Genomic DNA, 24,390 nt, shown 5'->3' with positions numbered 1-24,390 from the left:
AAGCCCCTAGACCACTCACCAGTTCATCACACGTTTGATTTCCGAGCTTGAGATGTTACCAACCAACGCAAAGATAACACGAGGTGTGCAAATTCCAGCAAGGGTCAGACCAAAGGCTCCTCCGCCAGGTTTCTCGAAGGTCCATGTAGATGCTGCAGTATCAAGGGCTCATAACAAAGGAGCTGCCGCGACTGTTTGTCGAGATGACATGGGAAATTATGTTGGTAGTTCGGCGCTGGTGATAGAAGGGATAACCGATGAAGCAACTTTGGAGGCTATAGCGTGACCCAAAGGACTTGCTCTTGCAGAAGATTTGATGATCCACAATTTTATAATTGCATCGGACTCCAAGCAACGACATGGACAAAGCTAGCTGTGGAGGATACAATGCAATCATTAGCTTTTAATGTTTCCTTTACTTTCAAGGCAGAGCAACTAATCGCGACGCCGATAGGTTAGCCCAGTTTTCACATTCGCTGGATCGGAATCTATACACCTGGTTGATTCAACCTCATGATCCTTTTTTATTCCATTACACGTGGATTTCGATCCATAAAGGTTGGTTTATAACCCCTAAAAAAAGTACTCTGTACAATATACTGCTACTCCAGTACATATGCTCTGTCCCTTGTTGTGTTGTCAGGCAGACGCGCAGGCAGGTCCGCCTTTACCTTGCCGCCGGCCACCATCTCATTCTCGGTCTCCATTGCGCCGCTGTCCTCCAAGAACTCTCTCTTGTACCTGTACCGCATGGCCACCCACACGAAGAGCGCCATGTTGGCCACGGTGAGGAGCAGCAGGAACGCGTAGTAGTAGTCGAGGTGCGAGTCATTGAGGTTGTCGCCGATCCAGCTCCCCCCGGTAGTGGTGGCGGTGGCCCGGTCGACGAGCGTCACGAGCAGGCTGTTGAGGAAGTTCCCGACGCCGAGCCCGCTGGTGAAGAAGGTGGTGCCGAGGCTCCGCATCCCCTCCGGCGACTGGTCGTAGAAGAACTCGAGGATGCCCACGGAGTTGAACACGTCGCCGACGCCCAGCAGCACGTACTGCGGCAGCATCCAGAAGACGCTCATCGGCACCGTGTCGTGGGGGCCGCGGGCGGCGCGCTCCCGGATCACGCGCATGCGCCGGACCTCCACCAGGCAGGCGCAGGCCACGACGAGCGCCTGCAGCGCGCAGCCGACGCCGAGGCGCTGCAGGAGGGTGATGCCGCGCGGGTTGCCCGTGCGCCGCCGGGCCAGCGGCACCAGCACGCGGTCGTAGATCGGGATCGAGATGAGCATGGAGATGGTGACGAAGCTGCCGAGGGACGCGGCCGGGATGCGCACGCCGCCGACGGAGCGGTCCAGCGTCGTCCCTTGCTTCACGAACAGGGTGTTCACCTGCGCCCAGATGGTGCATGGCACCAGGGTAACCAGCCACACCACGATCATGCCGGCGATCAGCTTCACCTCCTCGACCTCGGTCACCGTGCACGCCTCACGCTCACGGATCGCCGCCTTGTCCAAGAACCTGAAGTTACCCTCCGTGTGGAGCAGAAGCCGCTTCCCGGCCGCGGCGTACCACGCCTTGTCATGCTCGTGCAGCTCGCCGGTGAGCGGGCATCCCCGGTTCGCGTACGCCGCCCTGAGCACCCTGCCGATCAGCCTCGCCGGGCCGGCCGCCGTGCTCCGCGTGACCGGCTTGTGCCGGTAGAACGGCGTGCCCACGTAGAAGAGCACGAGGGACAGGGCGAGGCCGACCGTGGGGATCGTGTACCCGACGCCCCAGCCGACCTCCTCCTGCACGTAGACGAGGACGAGCACGGCGACGAGGCCGCCGGCGAAGGAGCTGAACAGCCACCAGTTGAAGAAGGAGGCCTTGACCTCGCGCTCCCGGGCGTCGAAGTCGTCGAACTGGTCTGCGCCGAACGTCGAGATGTTGGGCTTGGTCCCGCCCGCGCCGACGGCCATGGTGTAGAGCGCCGCGTACAGGAAGGCGACCTGCTGCCGCGTCGCCGGGGCGCAGTCGCCGCCCGCCGTGCACTGCGGGTGCAGCGGCTTCAGGGAGACGGCCAGGGTTATCAGAACCATGCCCTGCAACAACATGAATCATCCGACATTTACTAACCACAAAATTTTCCCTTTTCCTCATACTCTTTGAAAGAAAAATGGTGAAATTTTGCTTGTTTTTTTACTGCATGTTGAATCTTCCATTTTGAATCACAAGCGGAACACTTTAGCTACATTTCAGTCAGCTGACTTTTTATTTTCTGGTCAGTCAATTTTCTGTTCGTTGGATCATGCTACGAGATCTGTGCTGGTTTCATTTTTTTCTGTTTAATTCTGTTGTTGGGCTGGGCTGCAAGGAATCGATTGGCGCATTGTTTTGCTTAGTCAAATCGGTACCGGCCGACTTCTTTGTCTTGGTTGCGCCCGTTTAATTCTAGGCAGCATACTTTCTTTTTCCTTTTTTATTTCCTTTATTGGTTATAATTTTTTTAGGGGGGGTGGGGGTTGGCTGGGTGTAATTATATACACACAAATACTATATAATATGTGCCAAAATTTCATGATTATATGATTATTTTTGCATATTACGATAATATGCAATTTCGGTGTAAAGTTGTGTGTAAGTTTTTTTTAATCCTCTTCTTAAAGGAAATACATTATTTTAGTTACACTATGTGTAAATTATAGTAGAATGCAAAAAATGCAAACTATGGACGACGGTTTGGTGTAGAAGGATTGTTGTGCATCGTTCACAGTCGCACGTCGCATGTAGCTGCTGGGATCGTAGAAAAGTGGTGGTGACAACCCATGATTGGCGTCGATAGTGGTGCAACTCGAGCATCCGGTCTCGAGCTCTAGGATGAAGGCCTAGGTCTGACCTAAGTTGGTTAAACCTGGCAATGGCGATATTTTTACGTCGTTACCTTGTTAAAGTCATTGCTCAGATATGATCAGACTGGTTCTTCAAGGTGAAAACTTATATTTTGACTTTGGGTGGCTAGATCCTGAAAGCGTTGTTGTTGAAGAACCTCGGCGTCCTTGTGGTGTTATGAGATGCTCTGTACGGATAAGGCCATTATTGTAGCTTGCAATCACGAATCTGATCGCTTTGAGTATTATTTTTTCTCATCTAGGCTTAGCTTTGGTCTTAATGACTTTCTTAATGCCCATTTTAAGCCAATAAAATTCACCGTTTTGTCCAAAAAATATTACTATTATTAATGTTTGTACTAAGATATACTATGAATACTACCAGTTCCGTCTCAAAATCTAAGACATTTTCATAGTGTAGTTCTTAGCATTATTGTCATGGACGGTGACACATGTGAAGGGTTTTCCAGCCGTACTATAAATCTTGGTTCTGGATTGGCATGGACATGATAGCCTTTTTGCCATGCTTTGGGTACAGCGATCGGCATACGCCTTGTGTGATGGACGCCGGTGGGGCCGCCGTACGTGTAGCGCAGAAACAGGATAAGCAAAGCAGAGTAGGACTAAGCTTTCGCCCACGCCTCCCAGCCGAAAGATTCCGAAATCCAAATGCGTTTTTCTTCTCCGGTCGTAATCCTAACCGTCATGACAAAACACTAGTCCTGGTTGGTCGGCCTGAGCTGACAACGATTGTCCGTAAGAATCTTCTACTGCCGGCGTCGGGCTCTGACTGACTTGTCTCTCCGGCGAGTTTCAGACATGGTGTGGTTCTCGAATAGCCGCCGCTAGCGTGGTAATTTCTGGTACGTTTTCTACTGCAGTGCCTTGTTCGAGTCATCACTCATCAGAGTTACTAGTTTACTACTACTACTGATGTGCTGTGAGTGAAACCATGTCTGAGGATGAGCTCTCAGTGTCAATGATGCGTTGTGGCTTGTGAAACATACTGGATTGCGGATCAAATTGGGCTCCACTGGACTGAAGATCAATCGGGGAGATGGTACTGACCGAGAGGTAGACGAGGGAGGAGACGGTGAAGGTCCAGAAGCGGCCGAGGAAGGCGTCGGCGACGTAGGCTCCGGCGATGGGCGTCATCCACACCGTGCCCGTCCAGTTGTTGACGCTGCGCACCGACGGCACCGTCTCCTGCCGCATCTGCGTCGTCAGGTACACCACCAGGTTCGACGCCACCCCGTAGAACGCCATCCGCTCGAACGCCTCGTACCCTGCGTCCATCCATATATATGCGCGCGGCGCGGGTTCATCAGAAGGAGGTCGATCCATGGCGGGCGGAGCCTGGTACTGTACTGACCACTCACCGACTAGGAAGGAGCAGGCCTTCCAGCGGCCGGTCCGGGCGGCGACGACCGGCCGGCCGCGGAGGTCGACGGAGCCGTCCTTTGTGAACTCCGGCTTGAGCTCCTCCATCGATGGCCGATCGGACGATGTATGCTGTAGGCTCTAGTGCGTGCCTCGTGGTGTGTCGAAATGGGCTTGGCTGGAGCAAAATGATTAGAGTTTTTATGGAGTGGCGGATGGCTACTTGCTTCACCTCCGCCTTTGGCACGTGTCGTTATCAGGAAAATGCTAAACTTACGGGAGATTACCTCCACAATTGGATCCCTCAAAAACTATCTATGCATCGGCGGCCGTGTCACGAAATTGCCATCCAACTAGCGGGACACCTCAAATTCAATCTACACATGAAAGAGATATGAAGAGGCCCGGACGTGCCCAATATGTAAGACTGACAGCCGGGACCCATGCAAAAAGCCATGTGTCCATCGGGCGCCTCCTCCAATTCGGTGAGGACGTATTCATGAAGCAGCTCTGGTGCGCCGCCTGAGAGGTCAAACACAGTTATTTAAGCCGGACAGTGAGGCAACCCTAGCCTCGTCGCCATTCTCCTCCTCTCGCTTCCGTCCACGCCGCCGCTGCTCCCTCCTCTTCCTCTCTCACTTCCAATTTGAGCTCGTCTTCTGCCAGCCGCCGCGGTCCGCTCCAAGGTGACGTACTACAAGCTGCTGACTCTGGAGCGTCGGGCGGAGATCCATGCGAAGATGCGCGTTATTGAGGCACACTGCACCATGCTATGGTCGGCCTGCCTCCAAACTCCCAGGAGGAGGAGGCGCCAGACAAGGAGATGGAAGAGGTGGAGGTGTTAGAGGAGGAGCCTACGTCGGACGAGGAGGTGGCGTCAATGATGGAGCAGGCCGAATTCAGCAATGGGGGAAGTGTTGATGGAGTTCGAGCTCGCCCAAGCGAAGGAGGCGATGGAGCAGCAGGCCATCCTCGAGTCCATCCAATCTGAGGCGACGGTGGCGACGAACTGCCACTTCATCCACGAGGCGAAGGCGGACGTGAAGCATGAGCAGCTTTTTGCGGACGAGAAGGACGAGGACGAGGAGTCAGCATTTCGCCCGGCTGTCAATGACGACAAGGCCGGCGGTTCCGGCAAGGAGGTCATCGACATATGCGATGACAAGTAACTAGTTTGCTAGTTTATTTTATATAGGTGGATCAAATGGTTGTCGCTGAAAATGAGGATTTGAAATGAAGAATGTGGTTAGAATGTGTGAGAAATGAGGGGTGATCAGGCTTGTCCGTCGTACGCATCCGCGGACATTTAGAAGCTCACTTTTTCTAAGTACGGTTGTAAATGCTCTTACCAGGTGGATATATAAAAGTTATTCTTCATCCGAGGTAATTTTACGATCACTTCCTAAATAAATTACGTTTAGGATATAAATAATTGCATGCATATTGATTCAATATGTAAAATTTGGTATAAAAAAGCAAAAATATAGGTTATAAGACCAGAAAAATCACATTTTATGTATGTTTTACATTATGTTTTTACATTCGTAATTTTACGTAATATAAAATATTTTTTACGGCGAGTACATATTTTCTTATGTTCTCTTTTTATGTGCAAAATAAGACAAAATTTACGAAACGTAAAAATACGGTGCCTTGATGTCAAAATAGAGAGGGGGTGAAGAATAACTATTCCTCAGTCAGTTTGAGACACCTAGGTGCCCAGGCTCCTAGCCTTTCGACCGCTCGATTGCATTTAGATGCGTGTTCATGTATTACATTACAATTGACTGATTTGGAAATAATTATGCAGAATAACTACCATAAATATGAACCATTAGTAGCATGCAAGGCTATAATTATGTAGTAGTAGCAAATAGGAAAGAGAATTCCACGCATGGCAACATTCCATATTTGACAGCTATTAATAGAAATAGGAGAGACACAAATAAAAAATTAATGCGTATGAAGACATTTTTCATATATATATATATATATATATATATATATATATATATATATATTAGTAAAAGGTACGTTGTACTCATCCGTGGAAATGTTTTTTTTTACAATAGAAATACAATATATTACGTATATGAGACCATGGGTATGACCCGGTCTTAATTTTTTTTAAATGCCATATACCTTGGAAATTAATTCATTAGAAACAGACATACGAACATCCATTTGGTATAACCATAGATATATCCAATATATACCTAATAGGTATATATGTACAATTTGGACATTAGGGTATACGATAAATTGGGTAAATAAATAGGAGGTATGTTTCACTCTTATCGCCGTAAGGTATATTATAGCGTGGGTATCATACATTAGTCATATGATATATTGAATATATATTAGAAACATACATACGAACAAAATGTAACAGTTCCAAAAATAAATTATTAAATATATATAGGTATCTGCGTATATATATAATTTCGTTGGTAGGTATTAGATACCCGTATTAGGAAACAAAAATACACGTATTAGACACCCGCGACAGTTCAAAACAAATCAACATTAATACAATTTATTATATGGCAAGTCTTGCATGTCTAATATTTAAAAGACAAAAATAAAATGTAAGCATGGAAAGTCTTGCATGAAGAATAGTTAGGAAACAAATTAAATATACCACGGTTTCAAAACAATCAAGGTGCCTGGGCACCTAAGTGCCCCATCTATATATATATATATATAGTGCACCCGTCTAATTCATGCACCAAATGCACAGGTGCTGAATAAGCCATTGGGTAGAGGGAGACGGTCTGACCTAAGAAACCGATAGTTGGTAATCAACCCGCACTCCATATGTCATGTTCTCACTCTCCCATCAATAATTGTGTCAAATGTTTTTGAACCAATTGTTTCAAAATTGTTTTCACTGGCATCTTTGTATTTATGAGAACTGTAAAACAAGATCAATGTAGTACTCCCTCCGTCCTAAAATTTTTGTCTTAGATTTGTCTAGATACAGATGTATCATACATCCGTATTTAGACAAATCTAAGACAAGAATTTTGGGACGGAAGGAGTATATGTTTACAAAATTATTATTATTATTATGCTTTTTGAAACATGACTACAAACATCTGCCTTCCCTCCCTAGACATGTACGTGCTTATGACCAGTACATCAAGTTTTGAGTAAAGTTTAAAACAAGAAAAAAAATCAAAAATACTCAGCAATGATTTTGTTTCAAATATCTCATCAAGACAAAGATGACAGTCAAAACGGATCCATAATCGAACATTCAATTCAATATATTACTCCCTCCATCCCATAATGTAAACTTTTTTGACACTACACGTCAAAAAACGTCTTACATTATGGGACGGAGGGAGTACTTTTTATGTTTTAGCCAAAATATTAAGAATACAGGTTTGCTAGTGGGAGTGAACGATGTGAATTATGGGTTGATTTTATAAAGTGAAGGGTTATCTCTGCAAAAATGATACAGTCTAAGGGCATCTCCAAAGCGGTAAGTGTCGTGGTTCTAAGTCTGACAGTAATGTAGGGGGGTAAGTATGGAGAGGCAAGATCTTAGCTATGGAGAAGTTGTAAGCACACGAGGTTTACGAGTTCAGGCCCTTCTCGGAGGAAGTAATAGCCCTACGTCTCGGAGCCCGGAGGCGGTCGACTGGATTATGCGTGTATGAATTACAGGGGTGCGAACCCTTTACACTGAGGAGGGGGGTGGCTTATATAGAGTTCGCCGGACCCCTCCGGCCCTCAGTTGTGCAGGGTTTTAAATACATTAAGGTCGGGCGTTACTGGTAACGCCCCTAATAAAGTGTTATGATGACCATAAAAGCTACTTAATAACTGACTGTTAGCGTGCGGAGTGCCTTTAGGTCTCCTAGCCGTCGAGTGGTTTGGTATTGGTCAAGTGATTGCTTCTTGGCCGAGTGTCTTCAAGTCTGTCGAGTGGAACACCTCCAAGTCGATTGGAAGGTGATTTCTTCTTGAGATGTCCTTGGGTAGGGCAGCTGGGACAGGTCCATGACCCTACCCTAGGTACATAGCTTCATCATTAGCCCCCGAATGGATCGAGGTTTGAGTGGGAAAGGGGTTGAGCACTTCTCCGACTCATTTTTCATGTCATGAGCATATCTTGTTTCGGATCAATGAACCTGAGTGATGACAGCAACTTCCTTTTTAGTCGCCTTGATCCATTCTTAGTTTGTTGTCGAGTGAGTTTCTTTACTTGAAAGGCTCCGAGTGATGGTGTGGAGGAGATCTTCGGTCTGACAAGTTGTTCTGCTGCCCGCAGATTTCGCGGGATCCGAATTTTGGGAAGCGCGCGGGACGGGGGAGGCTGTAGTAATCAGATGGGATAGGGCGGAGCCGCCTCGATCCCCGCACCACCTTTTTCGCCACGTATCGCGCGCGCGATTGTTACGGGATTTGACAGGACCACCCGGGCCTACCAGTCAGCCACTCGGAAGCGGCCTCATATAAGGTGTCGGACCGGGGTCTCTTGAACAGTGTGTCTCCATTATCTCTTCTCCTCTTCAGGCTCCTTCGTCGCGCTCGCGCTCGCTCTCGCCCCAGCACCACCGCTCCATACGCGTCTCGCCGGCGATGATGGGGAAGGAGAAGACGGTGGCTCTGGAGTGGGCGAAGAAGGCGACGGAAAAGGGAAAGGGGAAGGCGATCAGTCGGGGTGGATCTTCCTCGCAAACCGGCCTACCGAAGGGCTGGATCCAGGGCGACTGGATCCGCTCGACGATCACCCAAGAGGACCTCGATGACCTAGCCGAAGGAGGGCTGATCCCCCATGAATCGGCGCGGCTTCCGGGGAAGGAATCCGAGCCGCAACCTCGGGAGGGTGAGCGCGTTCTCCTTGCCACCCACGTCGACCGTGGATTTTCCTTGCCTCCTCACCCTTTCTTTCGGGGATTTCTGAACTTCTTTGGGGCACAACTCCACCACTTCACTCCCAACACAATCGTTTATCTCGCTGCTTTCGTTTCTTTGTGTGAGAATTTCCTGGGTTGTCAGCCTCACTGGGGTCTTTTCAAGAACATTTTCACTTGTCGCTCTTAGACGGTGAAAAAGGCCAATCCGAGTGACGAGAGAACTCAAGTGATTCAGATGTGTGGGGGTCTTGGTGTTCAGATGAGAGGGAAAAGTTCCTTTCCGGCCATGATTCTTTCCGACTCGGTTCGCGGATGGCATTCGACCTGGTTTTACTGCAAGGACCAGTCGACTGGCCTCCCTCCTTTTACCATGGACCGAGTGAGGAAACCCTCCTCTTTGAAGGTGCTCCCGGAGGAGAAGGCGCAGGTGAGGGTGCTGGTCGAGCGAGTGGTCCAGCTTATCCGTGACGGGGTCACCGGTATGGATCTCTTGGAGGTCTTCCTCCAGCGGCGCATCCAGCCTCTTCAAGCTCGAGACCATCCGATGTGGATGTATTCGGGTCTTGACGACTCCACTCGGATTCACCCGGAGGAGGTCGATGACGACACACTGGAGAAGTGGCTGTCGGGCATGACCAAAAACAAGGACAACCCTAGGGGAGCCAGGAGAGTTCCTCCATTCGACCAGTCCCATGTACCAGAGAAGGTCCGATTCCGAGCTTTTGATTGTAATCTAAATTCACTCGCGCAGCTGTCTATACCGCGTCGACTGACTTTATTCTTCCTGCTTTCTTTCAGGCCCTTATCGAAATGTATTCAATGCCCAATGGAGAGCAAGAGCAAGATCTGGAAGGAGAGGCGAGCGGCGGCGACAGTGGCGAATGGACTTCTGATGGTGAAGGGGACGGAGGAAGCGACGACTCAAGTGACGAAGAAGAAGTCGAGTCGCCTCCTCGCAGGGAGAGGCGATCCAAGCTTGACCAAGAATGACCGAGTGCCGGCGAAAAGGCGACTGCCCAGGCTGGTCAGTCTTCAAAGCGTCCTCGGATCTCTTCACCAACCCCGACCGAAAAAGCGCCAAAGCATCCCAAAGTTGCAGAGCCGAAGACTCGGAAGGCGTTGCCGAAGATTAAGATTGACATCCCCGTCGCTTCTGCGTGAGTGTCTCCCTTTGTATTCACTCGACGCCCCGTGCCATTTGTTTTTCTTGTTTTAACCAGACGAGCTTTGGAACTGGCAGCGCTGCTACTTCCAGGACCTCAGCTTACAGGGACGAGGATGAGGTAATGGAGGATGTGGTCACTTCCAATCTGGGTATGATTTCTGCCATTCTGTCTTTATTTGGTTGACTCAACTGCAATGTGCACCATTGGGTGATGTGATTTTGGCGATTGAACTTTGCACAGCTCCCAACATTATCGACCTCCCCGATGATGATGAAGAGTCCGAGAGGCCTTTGACGAGGCAGAATAGGCAAGCTCCTGCAAGCAAGGTGCCACAGTCGACGCCGAGGGCGGAACCAGTCGTTCAGGACACTGGCGACGCCAATCGGGGTTCTGTTACCTTCGTCGTGCCACTGTCGAGTGCCTTGCCTTCTTCGTCGACTGCTCAGGCCCCTGTCGACCCACCTTCAGTTTTTGCGACCCATCATGTCCCAGAGGACAAAATGAATGCTGCCAAGGAAGCCATACGCCAGGCGGGCATCATGATGGAGAAGATGAAGACGGTGCGGGACGCCAGTCAGGCCGCCTACGACGCCAGCTCGGCTCTCCAAAGCAACGTTCAGGTTAGTTGGTCACCGCTTGTTCTGTTAGGACATGCTATCTGAAGACTCTTTCCAAAAATCTTTGCATCTGTACACCCACTGGGTGCGTCGATTGAATTTTTGAACTAGTAGGGGCACGCTGAGTGCACCCACTGGGTGTAGTCCCCGAGACTACGGTGGACTGCTGGCAGTCGACTGTAGTCTTTGTATTTTGTCGAGTGTAAACCGAACTGGTAGTTTGTCTCTTCCACTCGGTCTGGTCGAGTGGGATCAGAACCGGTGGGGGCACGCCAAGTGCACCCACTGGGTGTAGTCCCCGAGACCGCGGTCGACTGCTGGCAGTCGACTGTGGTTTGAGTTCTTCTTTCTCTCCCCCTTTTTTTTACTCCCTGCACTCGACTCCGGCGGGCCGGTCGAGTGGGATCAGAACCGGTGGGGGCACGCAAAGTGCACCCACTAGGTGTAGTCCCCGAGACTATGGTGGACTGCGGGCAGTCGACCGTAGTCTTAGTACTTATTGTCTTTGTCGTTTTTCGCTGTAAAATAACTTCTCCTCTTTGATTTCAGAAATCTTGTGATCTTGGAGCTCGCTTCGCTGACTTGGAGAAACAGCAGATCCAACTGAACCTTGACTTGGAGCTGGCCAAGACAGACCTGCAAAAGGCCAAGGATGGTGCCAATGGTAAGACGAGTTTGTCGACTGGTTTGTCTTAGGCTTGAGTACCCTTCTGCTCTTTCTGAATCAAGCGTCATTTCTTTGCAGAAAAACTGAAAGAAGCTCTGGCGAAGAAGGATCAGGATTTGGCTGCTGCTCGAAAGGAAGCTGACGACAGAACCGCTCTGGCTGAACAGAAACTGGCTTTGGTCGGCCAGTTGGAAGAAGAGAATACCAAGATGAAATCTGCTCTGAACGAAGCCAACAAGGAGTGCACGCGCTTGAAGAAGGACAATCTCAACCTGTACGAGAAGATGGAAGGCATCGCTCGTAGGAGGGACGATCTGGAGAGCTATCTGAGGAGCCTTGCCAAGAAGTTGTTCATCAAGCTTGAAGGTGCACATTGTGTTCCGACTGATTTTTTTTGTGTCGACTCAGCGTACGAAAATTGACTTATCCTTGGATCATGAATGCAGAGTTTTGCCAGAACTTCGAGGAGGAGACTGCGCGGATTGAGCCAGGTTTGGACCTAATCAATTCTCCCGTGAAAGATGAAACTGCCATGAATCTGCTCCGACTGGAATCCCGCATCGACGGTGTTGTGGACTACTTGGCTCGACTGAAGGTCGCCACGTCACGGATCGACCCGGCACTTTGGCCAGAGGCCACGCTCCAGAATGATCTTGAGTCCCTGATGACTCGACTTAACGAGATCCCTGACCGAGTGCAGGAGTGGAAGAAATCTTCTGCCCGGTGTGGTGCTGATGTGGCTCTGTCTTTGGTTCGTGTCCATTGCAAGGAGGTGCGACAAGATAAGCTGGCAGCAATCAAGGTCGCCAACACCTAGAAGCATGACTTCCGATCTTTTATGGAGACTTTCATCGCTGCAGCCACTCGGATCGCCGACGGCGTCGACCTAGACGAGTTCGTCGAGCCTGCTAGTCCTCCTCCCGCGGAGTGAACAAACTTTTATGCCTCACCTTAAATTTGCCTCGGAATGCCGAGTGGTTTTTGTAACCGTTAAACTCTTTCGGGCTGAATGCCCGAGCACTTCGATCTGTGGTCCGGAACCTTTAGGATTTATCTGAACTTGGTTTCTCGTTGAATATCTTCATGAATCCCCCATCGAGTGGAACTCGTTCTTCATTCGAGACAAGTTTTGTATTTGTGGCGCTGCTCCGAAGGAGAAGGTAGCAGTCGACTTGCACCTCGTCGTCCTTGCGGGTCGGCGATGGAGCGCGCATTGTATTTGTGGCGAAGCTCCCAAGGAGAAGGTGGCAGTAGACCTGCACCTCGTCGTCCTTGCGGAGTGGGATAGAGCGCACGTTGTATTTGTGGCGAAGCTCCCAAGGAGAAGGTGGCAGTCGACCTGCACCTCGTCGTCCTTGAGGATTGAGATGTGTTTCGTACTTAGGCGAGTACTGGACTGCAGCTAAGCCCCCGAGCGGGAGGGTCGCTCACCACTCGGTAGGATTTTCAAATACTTAGGCGAGTACTGGACTGCAGCTAAGCCCCCGAGCGGGAGGGTCGCTCACCACTCGGTAGGATTTTCAAATACTTAGGCGAGTACTGGACTGCAGCTAAGCCCCCGAGCGAGGGTCGCTCACCACTCGATAGGATTTTCAAATACTTAGGCGAGTACTGGACTGCAGCTAAGCCCCCGAGCGGGAGGTTCGCTCACCACTCGGTAGGATTTTCAAATACTTAGGCGAGTACTAGACTGCAGCTAAGCCCCCGAGTGGGAGGGTCGCTCACCACTCGGTAGGATTTTCAAATACTTAGGCGAGTACTGGACTGCAGCTAAGCCCCCGAGTGGGAGGGTCGCTCACCACTCGGTAGGATTTTTAAATACTTAGGCGAGTACTAGACAGCAGCTAAGCCCCCGAGTGGGAGGGTCGCTCACCACTCGGTAGGATTTTCAAATACTTAGGCGAGTACTGGACTACAGCTAAGCCCCCGAGTGGGAGGGTCGCTCACCACTCGGTAGGATTTTTAAATACTTAGGCGAGTACTGGACTGCAGCTAAGCCCCCGAGTGGGAGGGTCGCTCACCACTCGGTAGGATTTTCAAATACTTAGGCGAGTACTAGACTGCAGCTAAGCCCCCGAGTGGGAGGCCGGCTCACCACTCGGTAGGATTTTCAAATACTTAGGCGAGTACTGGACTGCAGCTAAGCCCCCGAGTGGGAGACTGGCTCACCACTCGGTAGGATTTTCAAATTTAGGCGAAACAGGTTCGCAGCTAAGCCCCCGAGTGGGAGGCTGGCTCACCACTCGGTAGGATTTTCAAATACTTAGGCGAAACGGGTTCGCAGCTAAGCCCCCGAGTGGGAGGCTGGCTCACCACTCGGTAGGAAATTATTTTTACAAACTTAGGCGAAATGGATTCGCAGCTAAGCCACCCACTGGGGGATTTCTCACGCAAACAAAAACAATAACAATCACTGGGAAAATTATAACGCTGTTGTCTTTGATAAATAAACTACAGGAGTTTTTCTTATTACATCTCATCCGAGTGAGAATTCAAGTATAAAAGGGGCGGAGTAGCTCCGCATTCCAGGCTCGTGGCTCATCAATCTGGCGATCGACATTATAGAGGTGGTATGCTCCATTGTGGAGGACTCTGGTGACTATGAAGGGGCCTTCCCAAGTAGGAGCGAGTTTGTGTGGTTTCTGCTGATCCACTCGGAGGACTAAGTCTCCTTCTTGGAAGGCTCGACTCTTCACATTTCTGGCATGGAATCGACGCAAGTCTTGCTCATAGATGGTCGATCGGATCATGGCCATTTCTCTTTCTTCTTCCAGGAGGTCTTCTGCGTCCTGCCGGGCTTGTTCTGCTTCATCTTCAGAGTAGAGCTCGACTCGGGGGGCGTTTTGAAGCAGGTCACTCGGCAAGACTGCTTCGGCTCCGTAGACCAGAAAGAATGGGGTTCTTCCGGTCGATCGGTTCGGGGTTGTCCTCAATCCCCAAAGGACTGATGGAAGCTCGTTGACCCATGCACCTGCTGCATTCTTGAGATCGCGCATCAATTGAGGTTTCAGTCCTTTGAGAATTAGGCCGTTTGCTCTTTCCGCTTGTCCATTCGACTGGGGGTGAGCGACCGAAGCGTAGTCGACTCGTGTGCCCTGAGAGGCGCAAAAGGCCCTGAATTTGTCAGAATCGAAGTTTGACCCATTGTCAGTGATGATGCTGTGCGGAACTCCATATCTGAATATCAACTCTCTGATGAAACTGATAGCAGTGCAAGCATCAAGATTCTTGATAGGCTTAGCTTCAATCTATTTGGTGAACTTGTCGACTGCTACTAGCACATGAGTGAAGCCGTTCCTGCCTGTTCTCAGTGGTCCAACCATGTCCAGCCCCCAAACAGTGAAGGGCCAGGCGAGTGAAATGGTTTTCAGGGCTGACGCGGGCTTGTGCGACATATTGGAGTAATACTGACATCCTTCACATTTGTCGACTATCTCTTTGGCCATTTCATTGGCCCTTGGCCAGTAGAATCCCGTTGGTATGCTTTAGCCACAATGGTCCGAGAGGACGCATGATGACCACAGGTCCCCGAGTGGATATCATCAAGGATCATCTGACCTTCTTCTGGTGTTATACACTTCTGACTGACTCCAATCGCGCTTTCTCTATACAACTATCCCTTTATGACTGTAAAGGCCTTGGATCGACGGACGATCTGTCGAGCCTCTTCTTCGTCCTCTGGGAGTTCTTTCCTTAGGATGTACGCGATGTACGGTATTGTCCAGTCGGGAGTGATGACCAAGACTTTCATGATCAGGTCGACCACAGCTGGAACTTCAACTTCAGTCGGATCCGTGGCACTTTTTGGCTGTGGGGCCTCTTCAGTGAAGGGATCCTCCTGAACTGATGGTGTGTGGATGTGTTCCAAAAACACATTGCTGGGAATGGCTTCTCTTTTGGAACCTATTTTTGCCAAACCATCCGCTGCTTGATTTTTCAGTCGGGGTATGTGATGAAGCTCTAACCCCTCGAATTTATTCTCCAGCTTTCTCACTGCGTTGCAATAACCATTCATGGCTGGACTTCTGACATCCCACTCCTTCATCACTTGATTAACCACCAAATCTGAGTCGCCATAGACCATGAGGCGACGGACGCCGAGTGAAATGGTCATGCGCAACCCATATAAAAGTGCTTCATATTCTGCCTCGTTATTGGAGGAATCAAAGTGGATTTGAAGAACATATCTGAGCTTATCTCCTCGTGGGGATACCAACACCACCCCGGCACCGGAACCATTCAGCATTTTGGAACCGTCGAAGAACATGGTCCAATGCTCCGAGTGAACCTGAGTCGGCATTTGCTGTTCAATCCACTCGGCGACGAAATCTGCTATTGCCTGGGACTTGATAGCTTTCTTTGCCTCAAACTTGATATCTAGAGGAAGGAGTTCAATCGCCCATTTTGCCACTCGACCAGTTGCATCTCTGTTATGCAGGATCTCTGACAATGGAGCGTCGCTGACGACTGTAATGGAATGATCAGAGAAGTAGTGAGCAACTTTCTTTGTGGTCATATAAATCCCATATACAAGCTTCTGATAGTGAGGATATCTTTGCTTCGATGGGGTCAAAACTTCAAAAATATAATACACTGGGCGCTGAACTTTGAAGGCTTTTCCTTCTTCTTCCCGCTCGACCGTCAGTACCGTACTGACGACTTGTCCCGTGGCTGCGATGTAAAGCAGCAAAGGCTCTTTGCTGATTGGGGCAGCAAGCACCGACTGGGTGGAGAGCAGAGCTTTGAGCTCTGCAAACGCTACATCAGCTTCAGGAGTCCACTCGAACTTGTCTGACTTCTTCATCAATCGGTAAAGAGGCAATGCCTTTTCACCTAGACGAGAGATGAATCGACTTAAAGCGGCCAAGCAACCAGTAAGCTTTTGGACGTCGTGCACTCGCACAGGACTTTTCATTCGAAGTATAGTACCGACTTTTTCCGGATTTGCGTCGATTCCCCGTTCGGAAATGAGGAAACCGAGTAACTTTCCGCCAGGAACTCCGAATGTGCACTTTGATGGATTAAGCTTGATGTCATACCTCCTGAGGTTGGCAAAGGTTTCAGCAAGGTCAGTCAGCAGGTCAGAACCCTTCCATGACTTGACCACAATATCATCCATGTATGCTTCCACATTCCGACTGATTTGAGTGAGCAAACACTTCTGAATCATCCTCATGAATGTGGCTCCGGCATTCTTGAGGCCGAACGGCATGGTAACATAACAGAAACACCCGAATGGAGTGATGAAAGCTGTTTTGATCTCGTCAGGTCCATACAGACGGATCTGATGGTACCCGAAATAGGCGTCTAAAAAAGACAGTCGCTCACATCCCGCAGTCGAGTCGACTATCTGGTCGATGCGGGGGAGAGGAAAATGATCTTTCGGGCAGGCCCGATTGATATGTTTAAAGTCAATGCACATGCGAAGTGACTTGTCCTTCTTGGGGACCATGACAACGTTGGCGAGCCACTCGGAGTGGTAGATTTCTCGGATGAACTCCGCTGCTAAGAGCTGAGCCACCTCCTCGTCAATATCCTTTCTCTTCTGGACGGCGGACCGTCGGAGATGTTCTTTGACAGGCTTTACTTTTGAGTCGACTCGTAGGCGATGCTCAGCTAGCTCCCTGGGAACATCTGGCATGTCAGAAGGCTTCCATGTGAAAATGTCCCAGTTCTCACGGAGGAACTGGATGAGCGCTTCTTCCTATTTGGAGTCGAGTGTTGTTGAGATATGAGTTGGAGCAGCGCTGGGATCGGTCGGGTGGATGTGAGCTGTCTTCGTTTCGCCAGACGACTGAAAAGCTGATTCTATAGCAGACTTCTTGGCTCGCAACAAATCACTCGGGTCTGCAGTCTTCTGGTATTCCTGCAGCTCCACCACTGCCATCTGAGCATCAGCGATCTTTGAACCTTTCTGAAAACATTCTTCTGCTTTCTTCTGATTGCCCGTAATAGTGATCACACCTTTGGGACCAGGCATCTTCAACTTGAGATACACATAACATGGTCGAGCCATGAAGCGTGCATAAGCCGGCCTGCCCAAAATAGCATGATACACACTTTGGAAATCTACAACTTCGAACATCAAATTTTCTTTGCGGTAATTCTTGGAATCACCGAAAACCACATCAAGAGCAATCAGGCCGAGTGACTTAGCCTTCTTTCCAGGAATGACTCCATGGAAACTCATGTTGCTGGCACTGAGTCTGGACATCGGAATGCCCATCCCTTTCAACGTCTCAGCATACAATATGTTCAAACCACTACCACCATCCATCAAGACTTTGGTCAGTCGAGTGCCTTCAACAACTGGGTCGACCACCAAAGCTTGCCTCCCAGGGGTGGCAATGTGCGTTGGATGATCGGACTGGTCGAATGTGATGGCAGTCTGAGACCACTTCAGATAACTGGGTGTTGTCGGAGCAACCATATTCACCTGACGGTTGATAACTTTCAGTCGACTTTTGCTTTCAACATCAGCAAAAATCATCAGGGTGGAATTGACCTGGGGGTATCCATCGTCACTGTCTTCTTTGTCCTCAACTTTGTCCGACTCCTTTTCCTTATCTTTGGGCTGCTTGCCCTGGAACTGCTGGATCAAGAGCCGACACTGTCGAGTGGTATGTTTTGGGTAAATGAACTTACCCTCTTCATCTTTCTTGGTGTGGATGTGACATGGCAAATCCAACACATCATTTCCATCTTGGTCTTTAACTTTCTTGGGGTAAGGTCCTTTGGGTTTCCCCTTAAACTTTCCTTGAGTTACAGCCAAGGCTTCCCCAGGAGCAGCTGGCTCGGCTTTCCGCTTCTGTTTCCGATTGGAATTTCCTCTGGTTTCTTGAGCGACTGGCTTGAGCTTGCCACTCCTGAGTCGATCCTCATCTTCACCATTAGCGTACTTGGTGGCAATCTCCATCATCCGATTCAGAGACATATCTCCGGTTCGACCGAATTTTAGATTCAGTTCTCTGTACTTGGCGCCTTCTTTGAAGGCACAGACTGCTTGGTGGTCAGGCACATTCTCTACTGTGTGATGTAACGTGATCCATCTCTGGATGTAATCCCTCAAAGTTTCATTCGGCTTCTGCACGCAAGACCGCAGTTCCGTCAGCCCTGCCGGTCGCTTGCATGTTCCTTCAAATGTGGTGACAAACACTCGGGCGAGATCTTCCCAAGTGTAAATGCTGTTGGGTGCTAATTGATTCAGCCACGCTCTGGCCGAGCCCTCCAACATGAGAGGCAGGTGCTTCATGGCCACTTCATCATTGCCGCCGCCAATCTGGACGGCCACTTGATAGTCTTCAAGCCAAGTATCGGGTTTGGACTCACCAGTGAACTTACTGACTCCAGTCGCCAACCTGAAGTTGGGAGGAATCACAGCGACCCTGATGGCTCTACTAAAGCACTCTGGCCCCGAAACATGTACTCTACTGCTGGTAGGTGCATCTCTGTCGTGACCTTCTCGGTGAGCCCTGTTCCTGTCGACCAAACCTTGAACGAGAATGGATCTCGCATCAAAGCCTGGTTCCCTGGGGTCGACCGGAATCCTTCGCCCAACACTATGTGGGCGCCTGTCATCTTGCTGTCGAGGCGCATACGACCCGCTCCTCGGGGGAGGGGTGGGCACTCGACGTCGATCGTCACGATCGAATCGGTGATCATACTGCTCACGGTTCCCGTACTGATTACGCCGGTCCCCACGTCCCTCACGCCTCGGGGGCAATCTTGGGCTATGAGCCGACTGGACTGTGTCTGCAGCAACGGATCTGCTATGAATCCTGTTCCGCGACTGAGAAACAGCGGAATTCTGGTCTCCTGCTGCCCGGAGTAACGCTCTGATCTGCAGCAAGCCTCTGCCAGCCTCCGACTGGGAAGGCTGAATCGACTCTGCTATACGGGCTGCAGCTGTTAAATTCTGAATCGGAGTTTGATATACTTGCGGGGGAGGAAAGAGCTGACGTTGACTAGATTCTGGAACCCGTTGTCACGCACGCTCGTCGAGTGCTCGCTGGAGGTTCTCCAGTCGAGTGCGCTCGGCCAAGTTTGTCAGGCGCGCGTCCTCCAAGGCACGAGCCTCGGGGGTTTCTCCAACGATAGAGTGTGCAGTGCATCCATGTTCCGGCGACGAAGTTCTTCTCTCTGCAGTGACGTGAGAGGCTCGGGGAGATATTCCTCATGGGGATGCGACGGGTCGCCTTCACCTGCGCTTCCGTCGGTGCGGGGGAAAACCGGGAGGACTGGGCGGTCCATCGACCATCAAAACCTCTGCCGCCGGATCACTACTGTCGCACTCGGATGCGGTCTCTGCGGAGCCAGTCGACAGATCGAACAGGCCGTAGAGGGATTCGTCGGGCTCGATCGCCGCGACTTGAGGGGTGGCCGACTGGCGTGCCACTGCGTGTCTCACCCACCGCTGAAGTCTCGACCGACCGGAGCGCTGGCGCCGGCGGGAAACAGGGAGGGAGGACAACACAGGAGCTGACCGGTAGGGGGTCGACGGTTGCTGCAAGAGAACGCCGCGGACGCACGCGCTAAAGCGCGTTGCCCCGCGGACAGGGAGTGCGTCCACGTCGAGCGGAGCCTCCTGAAGCCAAGCGGAGTCGTCGGCGATGAACGTGAGCGCGCCGAGACGGATCACGCGGCCCTCCACCAAAACTCCGCCAGAAACCATGATGATTTGGATCGGAAAAGATCGCAACTCCTCCAACAAATCACTAAAATACCTGCCCCACGGTGGGCGCCAACTGTCGTGGTTCTAAGTCTGACAGTAATGTAGGGGGGTAAGTATGGAGAGGCAAGATCTTAGCTATGGAGAAGTTGTAAGCACACGAGGTTTACGAGTTCAGGCCCTTCTCGGAGGAAGTAATAGCCCTACGTCTCGAAGCCCGGAGGCGGTCGACTGGATTATGCGTGTATGAATTACAGGGGTGCGAACCCTTTACACTGAGGAGGGGGGGTGGCTTATATAGAGTTTGCCGGACCCCTCCGGCCCTCAGTTGTGCAGGGTTTTAAATACTGGTAACGCCCCTAATAAAGTGTTATGATGACCATAAAAGCTACTTAATAACCGACCGTTAGCGTGCGGAGTGCCTTTAGGTCTCCTGGCTGTCGAGTGGTTTGGTATTGGTCGAGTGATTGCTTCTTGGTCGAGTGTCTTCGAGTCTGTCGAGTGGAACACCTCCAAGTCGATTGGAAGGTGATTTCTTCTTGAGATGTCCTTGGGTAGGGCAGCTGGGACAGGTCCATGACCCTACCCTAGGTACATAGCTTCATTAGTAAGGGCATGGCCAATGCATAGCCCTAGCTAGGGTGATGCCCCATAGGCCATGTAGGATCGGAAGTCAAGAAAAGTAGGTTCGAATGGGGTGGCGGGATCCTCAGTAGGAGGCAGGTGTTTGGGGAAAAAAGTGTGATCTGATGCATAAAGCTGAAAAAGTTGAAGTGAAGAGTAAGGGTGCATGTGTAGTGGGAGTCTACTTTATATTCTTTGATGAGGCTCACTGGTAGTAGCCTCAAGCTATTTTTTGTCATGGGACATCAGTATCCATATGCCACCATTGTACATTGCCCTAATGCAAAGCTTACATAAAGATCCAGACCACGTGGTCCGAACACTTTTTGCCATCCAATGCAGTTCCCTAAACATTCACGGGCTACTTTGCATATCAGTTTTCCCCCGAACTGGAATCAAGGTCTTTGCGGGAGTCTGGACATCATGCGGAGGTCCACTTGACCCACTGTCAGTTGGACCACATGTCCTCCCAGCCCATGTGATTTGCCCTTTAGGTCCGCCTAGCCCACCACCGTTGTCCGGATTTAATGCCTATTTGAGAGACAGCGTTGGATGACCGGCTCCCGTATCCTGCCCCTGGACGCATTCAGACGTGGTCCGTGGATGAATATTGTGTCCAATTACAGGGATGGCGTTGGAGATGCCCTAACATGTGACCAAAATTTGGGCCATGTGCTTACCGTCTCCAAACCAACTCCGATCCATACCTCACAAGGGTTGTTGCCACGTGTCCAATTTGTTGATCCCATTGTCGCCTGGAACTGCACCTTCGAAGATCGCTCGCTCCCATGGCTCCACTCCAACATCACCTCATCCTCTGGGGCAGTAATCCTGCACACGACGTTCTTCTTGTTGTTAAGCGCGCTGCGCACCAGATTTTGTCTTGAAACTGATCGAGCTGCCAAGAAGCATGTCGATGAAGACGCCGAGGAGGAGAAGCCTGCCGATGACACGGTCTTCCTCTGGCCGCCGACACTCGACGCTCACGGCAACAAACAATTTTTTTCTCATGATTGGTGCCCACCAAACCATTCTTTATCACTCGGCGAAAGACGCATTGGAGTTGGGGAGGATGAGTTGGCGACGTTGGAGCCAAGCCAACCCAGGGAGCTTTTGACACAGAGGGGTTGTTCTAGGCCGACGTGGGCATTAACAACTTGGAAACATGTCAGCGATACGCGTCAGGTACGCACGAGAGTTGGTCCGGAGAAGGTATGCACATTTTTCTATGGTACAGTGAAGCTCAGCAGGTAGTCGGTATCTTTTTTTCTAACAGAGGATCCGAAGGATCCAGACTTTTTCATTAGATAAGCATCGGTGTACACTTTACATCAGGCCTCCAAGAGAAACAAAAATTCAACTTAGTCAGTGACTGCAAAGAGGACCCCCGACAAAGAAGAGAAAACACGATTGGGTGCAAAACAACTCCTTCATGGTTCCAATCTCACCATCGTCGGGGACTACGCCACTTGCGACGACGGGGCCTCCATAGCCCTATTTCGTCAGCGATGCATGCCTAAGAATGAGACCATTGATACCGCCACACCTGGTCAGAGCTGCACTACCTCCCCTTAGGTATCAAGGCCAAGAGGAATAAGAGTGGTCGCCCTTCAGCCAGAAGAGTCGATTGCGAGACGGTGGAGGGTGGCAGCCATCGTGCATCGTAGCTCTGCCACAAAGACCTCGATGAAGAACACCAAACCTCATCTGGAGCTTCCATCTCCCTTCTCCTCCCCACCTTCTTATCCACCACCATGATGTATGGCTTTTGAAGTCGAGGCTTAGCAGAGGGTCCTCCTGTACAAGCCATCAATGGGACAATTCCAGCAAGGAATATAGAGGGGAGGAGGGGAGTGGGAGTGAAATCGAACGGGTCTAAGCTTCGTCATGGAACCACCAGGGGGCGCCATCAAAGGATTCCTCGATTCCTCTAGGATGTATCCAGTGCACCCGTCTAATTCATGCACCAAATGCACAGGTGCTGAATAAGCCATTGGGTAGAGGGAGACGGTCTGACCTAAGAAATTGGGTAATCAACCCGCACTCCATATGTCACGTTCTCACTCTCCCATCAATAATTGTGTCAAATATTTTTGAACCAATTGTTTCAAAATTGTTTTCACTGGCATCTTTGTATTTATGAGAACTTTAAAACAAGATCAATGTAGTATATGTTTACAAAATCATTATTATTATTATGCTTTTTGAAACATGACTACAAATATCTGCCCTCCCCAGACATGTACGTGCTTATGACCAGTACATCAAGTTTTGAGTAAAGTTTAAAACAAGAAAAAAAATCAAAAATACTCAGCAATGATTTTGTTTCAAATATCTCATCAAGACAAAGATGACAGTCAAAACGAATCCATAATTGAACATTCAATTCAATATATTACTCCCTTCATCCCATAATGTAAACTTTTTTGACACTACACGTCAAAAACGCCTTACATTATGGGACGGAGGGAGTACTTTTTATGTTTAGCCAGAAAAATAAGAATACAGGTTTGCTAGTGGGAGTGAACGATGTGAAGTATGGGTTGATTTTATAAAGTGAAGGGTTATCTCTGCAAAAATGATACAGTCTAAGGGCATCTCCAAAGCGGTAAGGGCATGGCCAATGCATAGCCCTAGCTAGGGTGATGCCCCGTAGGCCATTTGGATCGAAAGTCAAGAAAAGTAGGTTCGGATGGGGTGGCGGGATCCTCGGTAGGAGGCGGGTGTTTGGGGAGAAAAAGTGTAATCTGATGCATAAAGCTGAAAAAGTTGAAGTCAAGAGTAAGGGTGCATGTGTAGTGGAATCTACTTTATATTCTTTGATGAGGCCCACCGGTAGTAGCTTGTGTTGGGGGGAGAACAAATCAATATAGATGCCTCAAGCTATTTTTTTGACATGAGACATATGTATTCATATGCCACCATTGTACATTGCCCTAATGCAAAGCTTGCATAAAGATCCAGACCACGTGGTCCGAACACTTTTTGCCATCCAATGCAGTCCCCTAAACATTCACGGGCTACTTTGCATATCAGTTTTCCCCCGAATCGGAACCAAGGTCTTTGCGGGAGTCTGGACATCATGTGGAGGTCCACTTAACCCACTGTCAGTTGGACCACATGTCCTCCCAGCCCATGTGATTTGTCCTTTAGGTCCGCCTGGCCCACCACCATTGTCCGGATTTAATGCCTATTTGAGAGACAGCGTTGGATGATCGGCTCACGTATCCTGCCCCTGGACGCATTCAGACGTGGTCCGTGGATGAATATTGTGTCCAATTACAGAGATAGCGTTGGAGATGCCCTAACATGTGACCAAAATTTGGGCCATGTGCTTACCGTCTCCAAACCAACTCCGATCCATACCTCACAAGGGTTGTTGCCACGTGTCCAATTTGTTGATCCCATTGTCGCCTGGAACTGCACCTTCGAAGCTCGCTCGCTCCCATGGCTCCACTCCAACATCACCTCATCCTCTGGGGCAGTAATCCTGCACACGACGTTCTTCTTGTTGTTAAGCGCGCTGCGCACCAGATTTTGTC

The 24,390-nt window shown here is 50.0% G+C and overlaps 1 protein-coding gene across 1 annotated transcript; it reads right to left on the bottom strand.

Annotated features, from left to right (window-relative positions):
- Window positions 1–383: 383 nt before the first annotated feature.
- On the bottom strand, window positions 384–4,434 carry LOC125521832 (protein NRT1/ PTR FAMILY 5.1). The gene is made up of 3 exons (XM_048686894.2): window positions 4,238–4,434; window positions 3,927–4,144; window positions 384–2,072 (listed from the first exon to the last, which is right to left on the bottom strand). The coding sequence occupies exons 1-3, from the start codon at window positions 4,344–4,346 to the stop codon at window positions 603–605; spliced, it is 1,797 nt and encodes a 598-aa protein (XP_048542851.1). The 5' UTR covers window positions 4,347–4,434; the 3' UTR covers window positions 384–602.
- Between the last annotated feature and the right edge of the window lie 19,956 nt (window positions 4,435–24,390).

Source organism: Triticum urartu, chromosome 7A (genome assembly GCF_056163025.1).
Source record: "Triticum urartu cultivar PI428250 chromosome 7A, HENAU_Tu73, whole genome shotgun sequence".
Lineage (NCBI taxonomy): Eukaryota > Viridiplantae > Streptophyta > Magnoliopsida > Poales > Poaceae > Triticum > Triticum urartu.
Note: the sequence above shows the minus strand (reverse complement) of the source record. Positions and strands in the feature narration are given on the sequence as shown.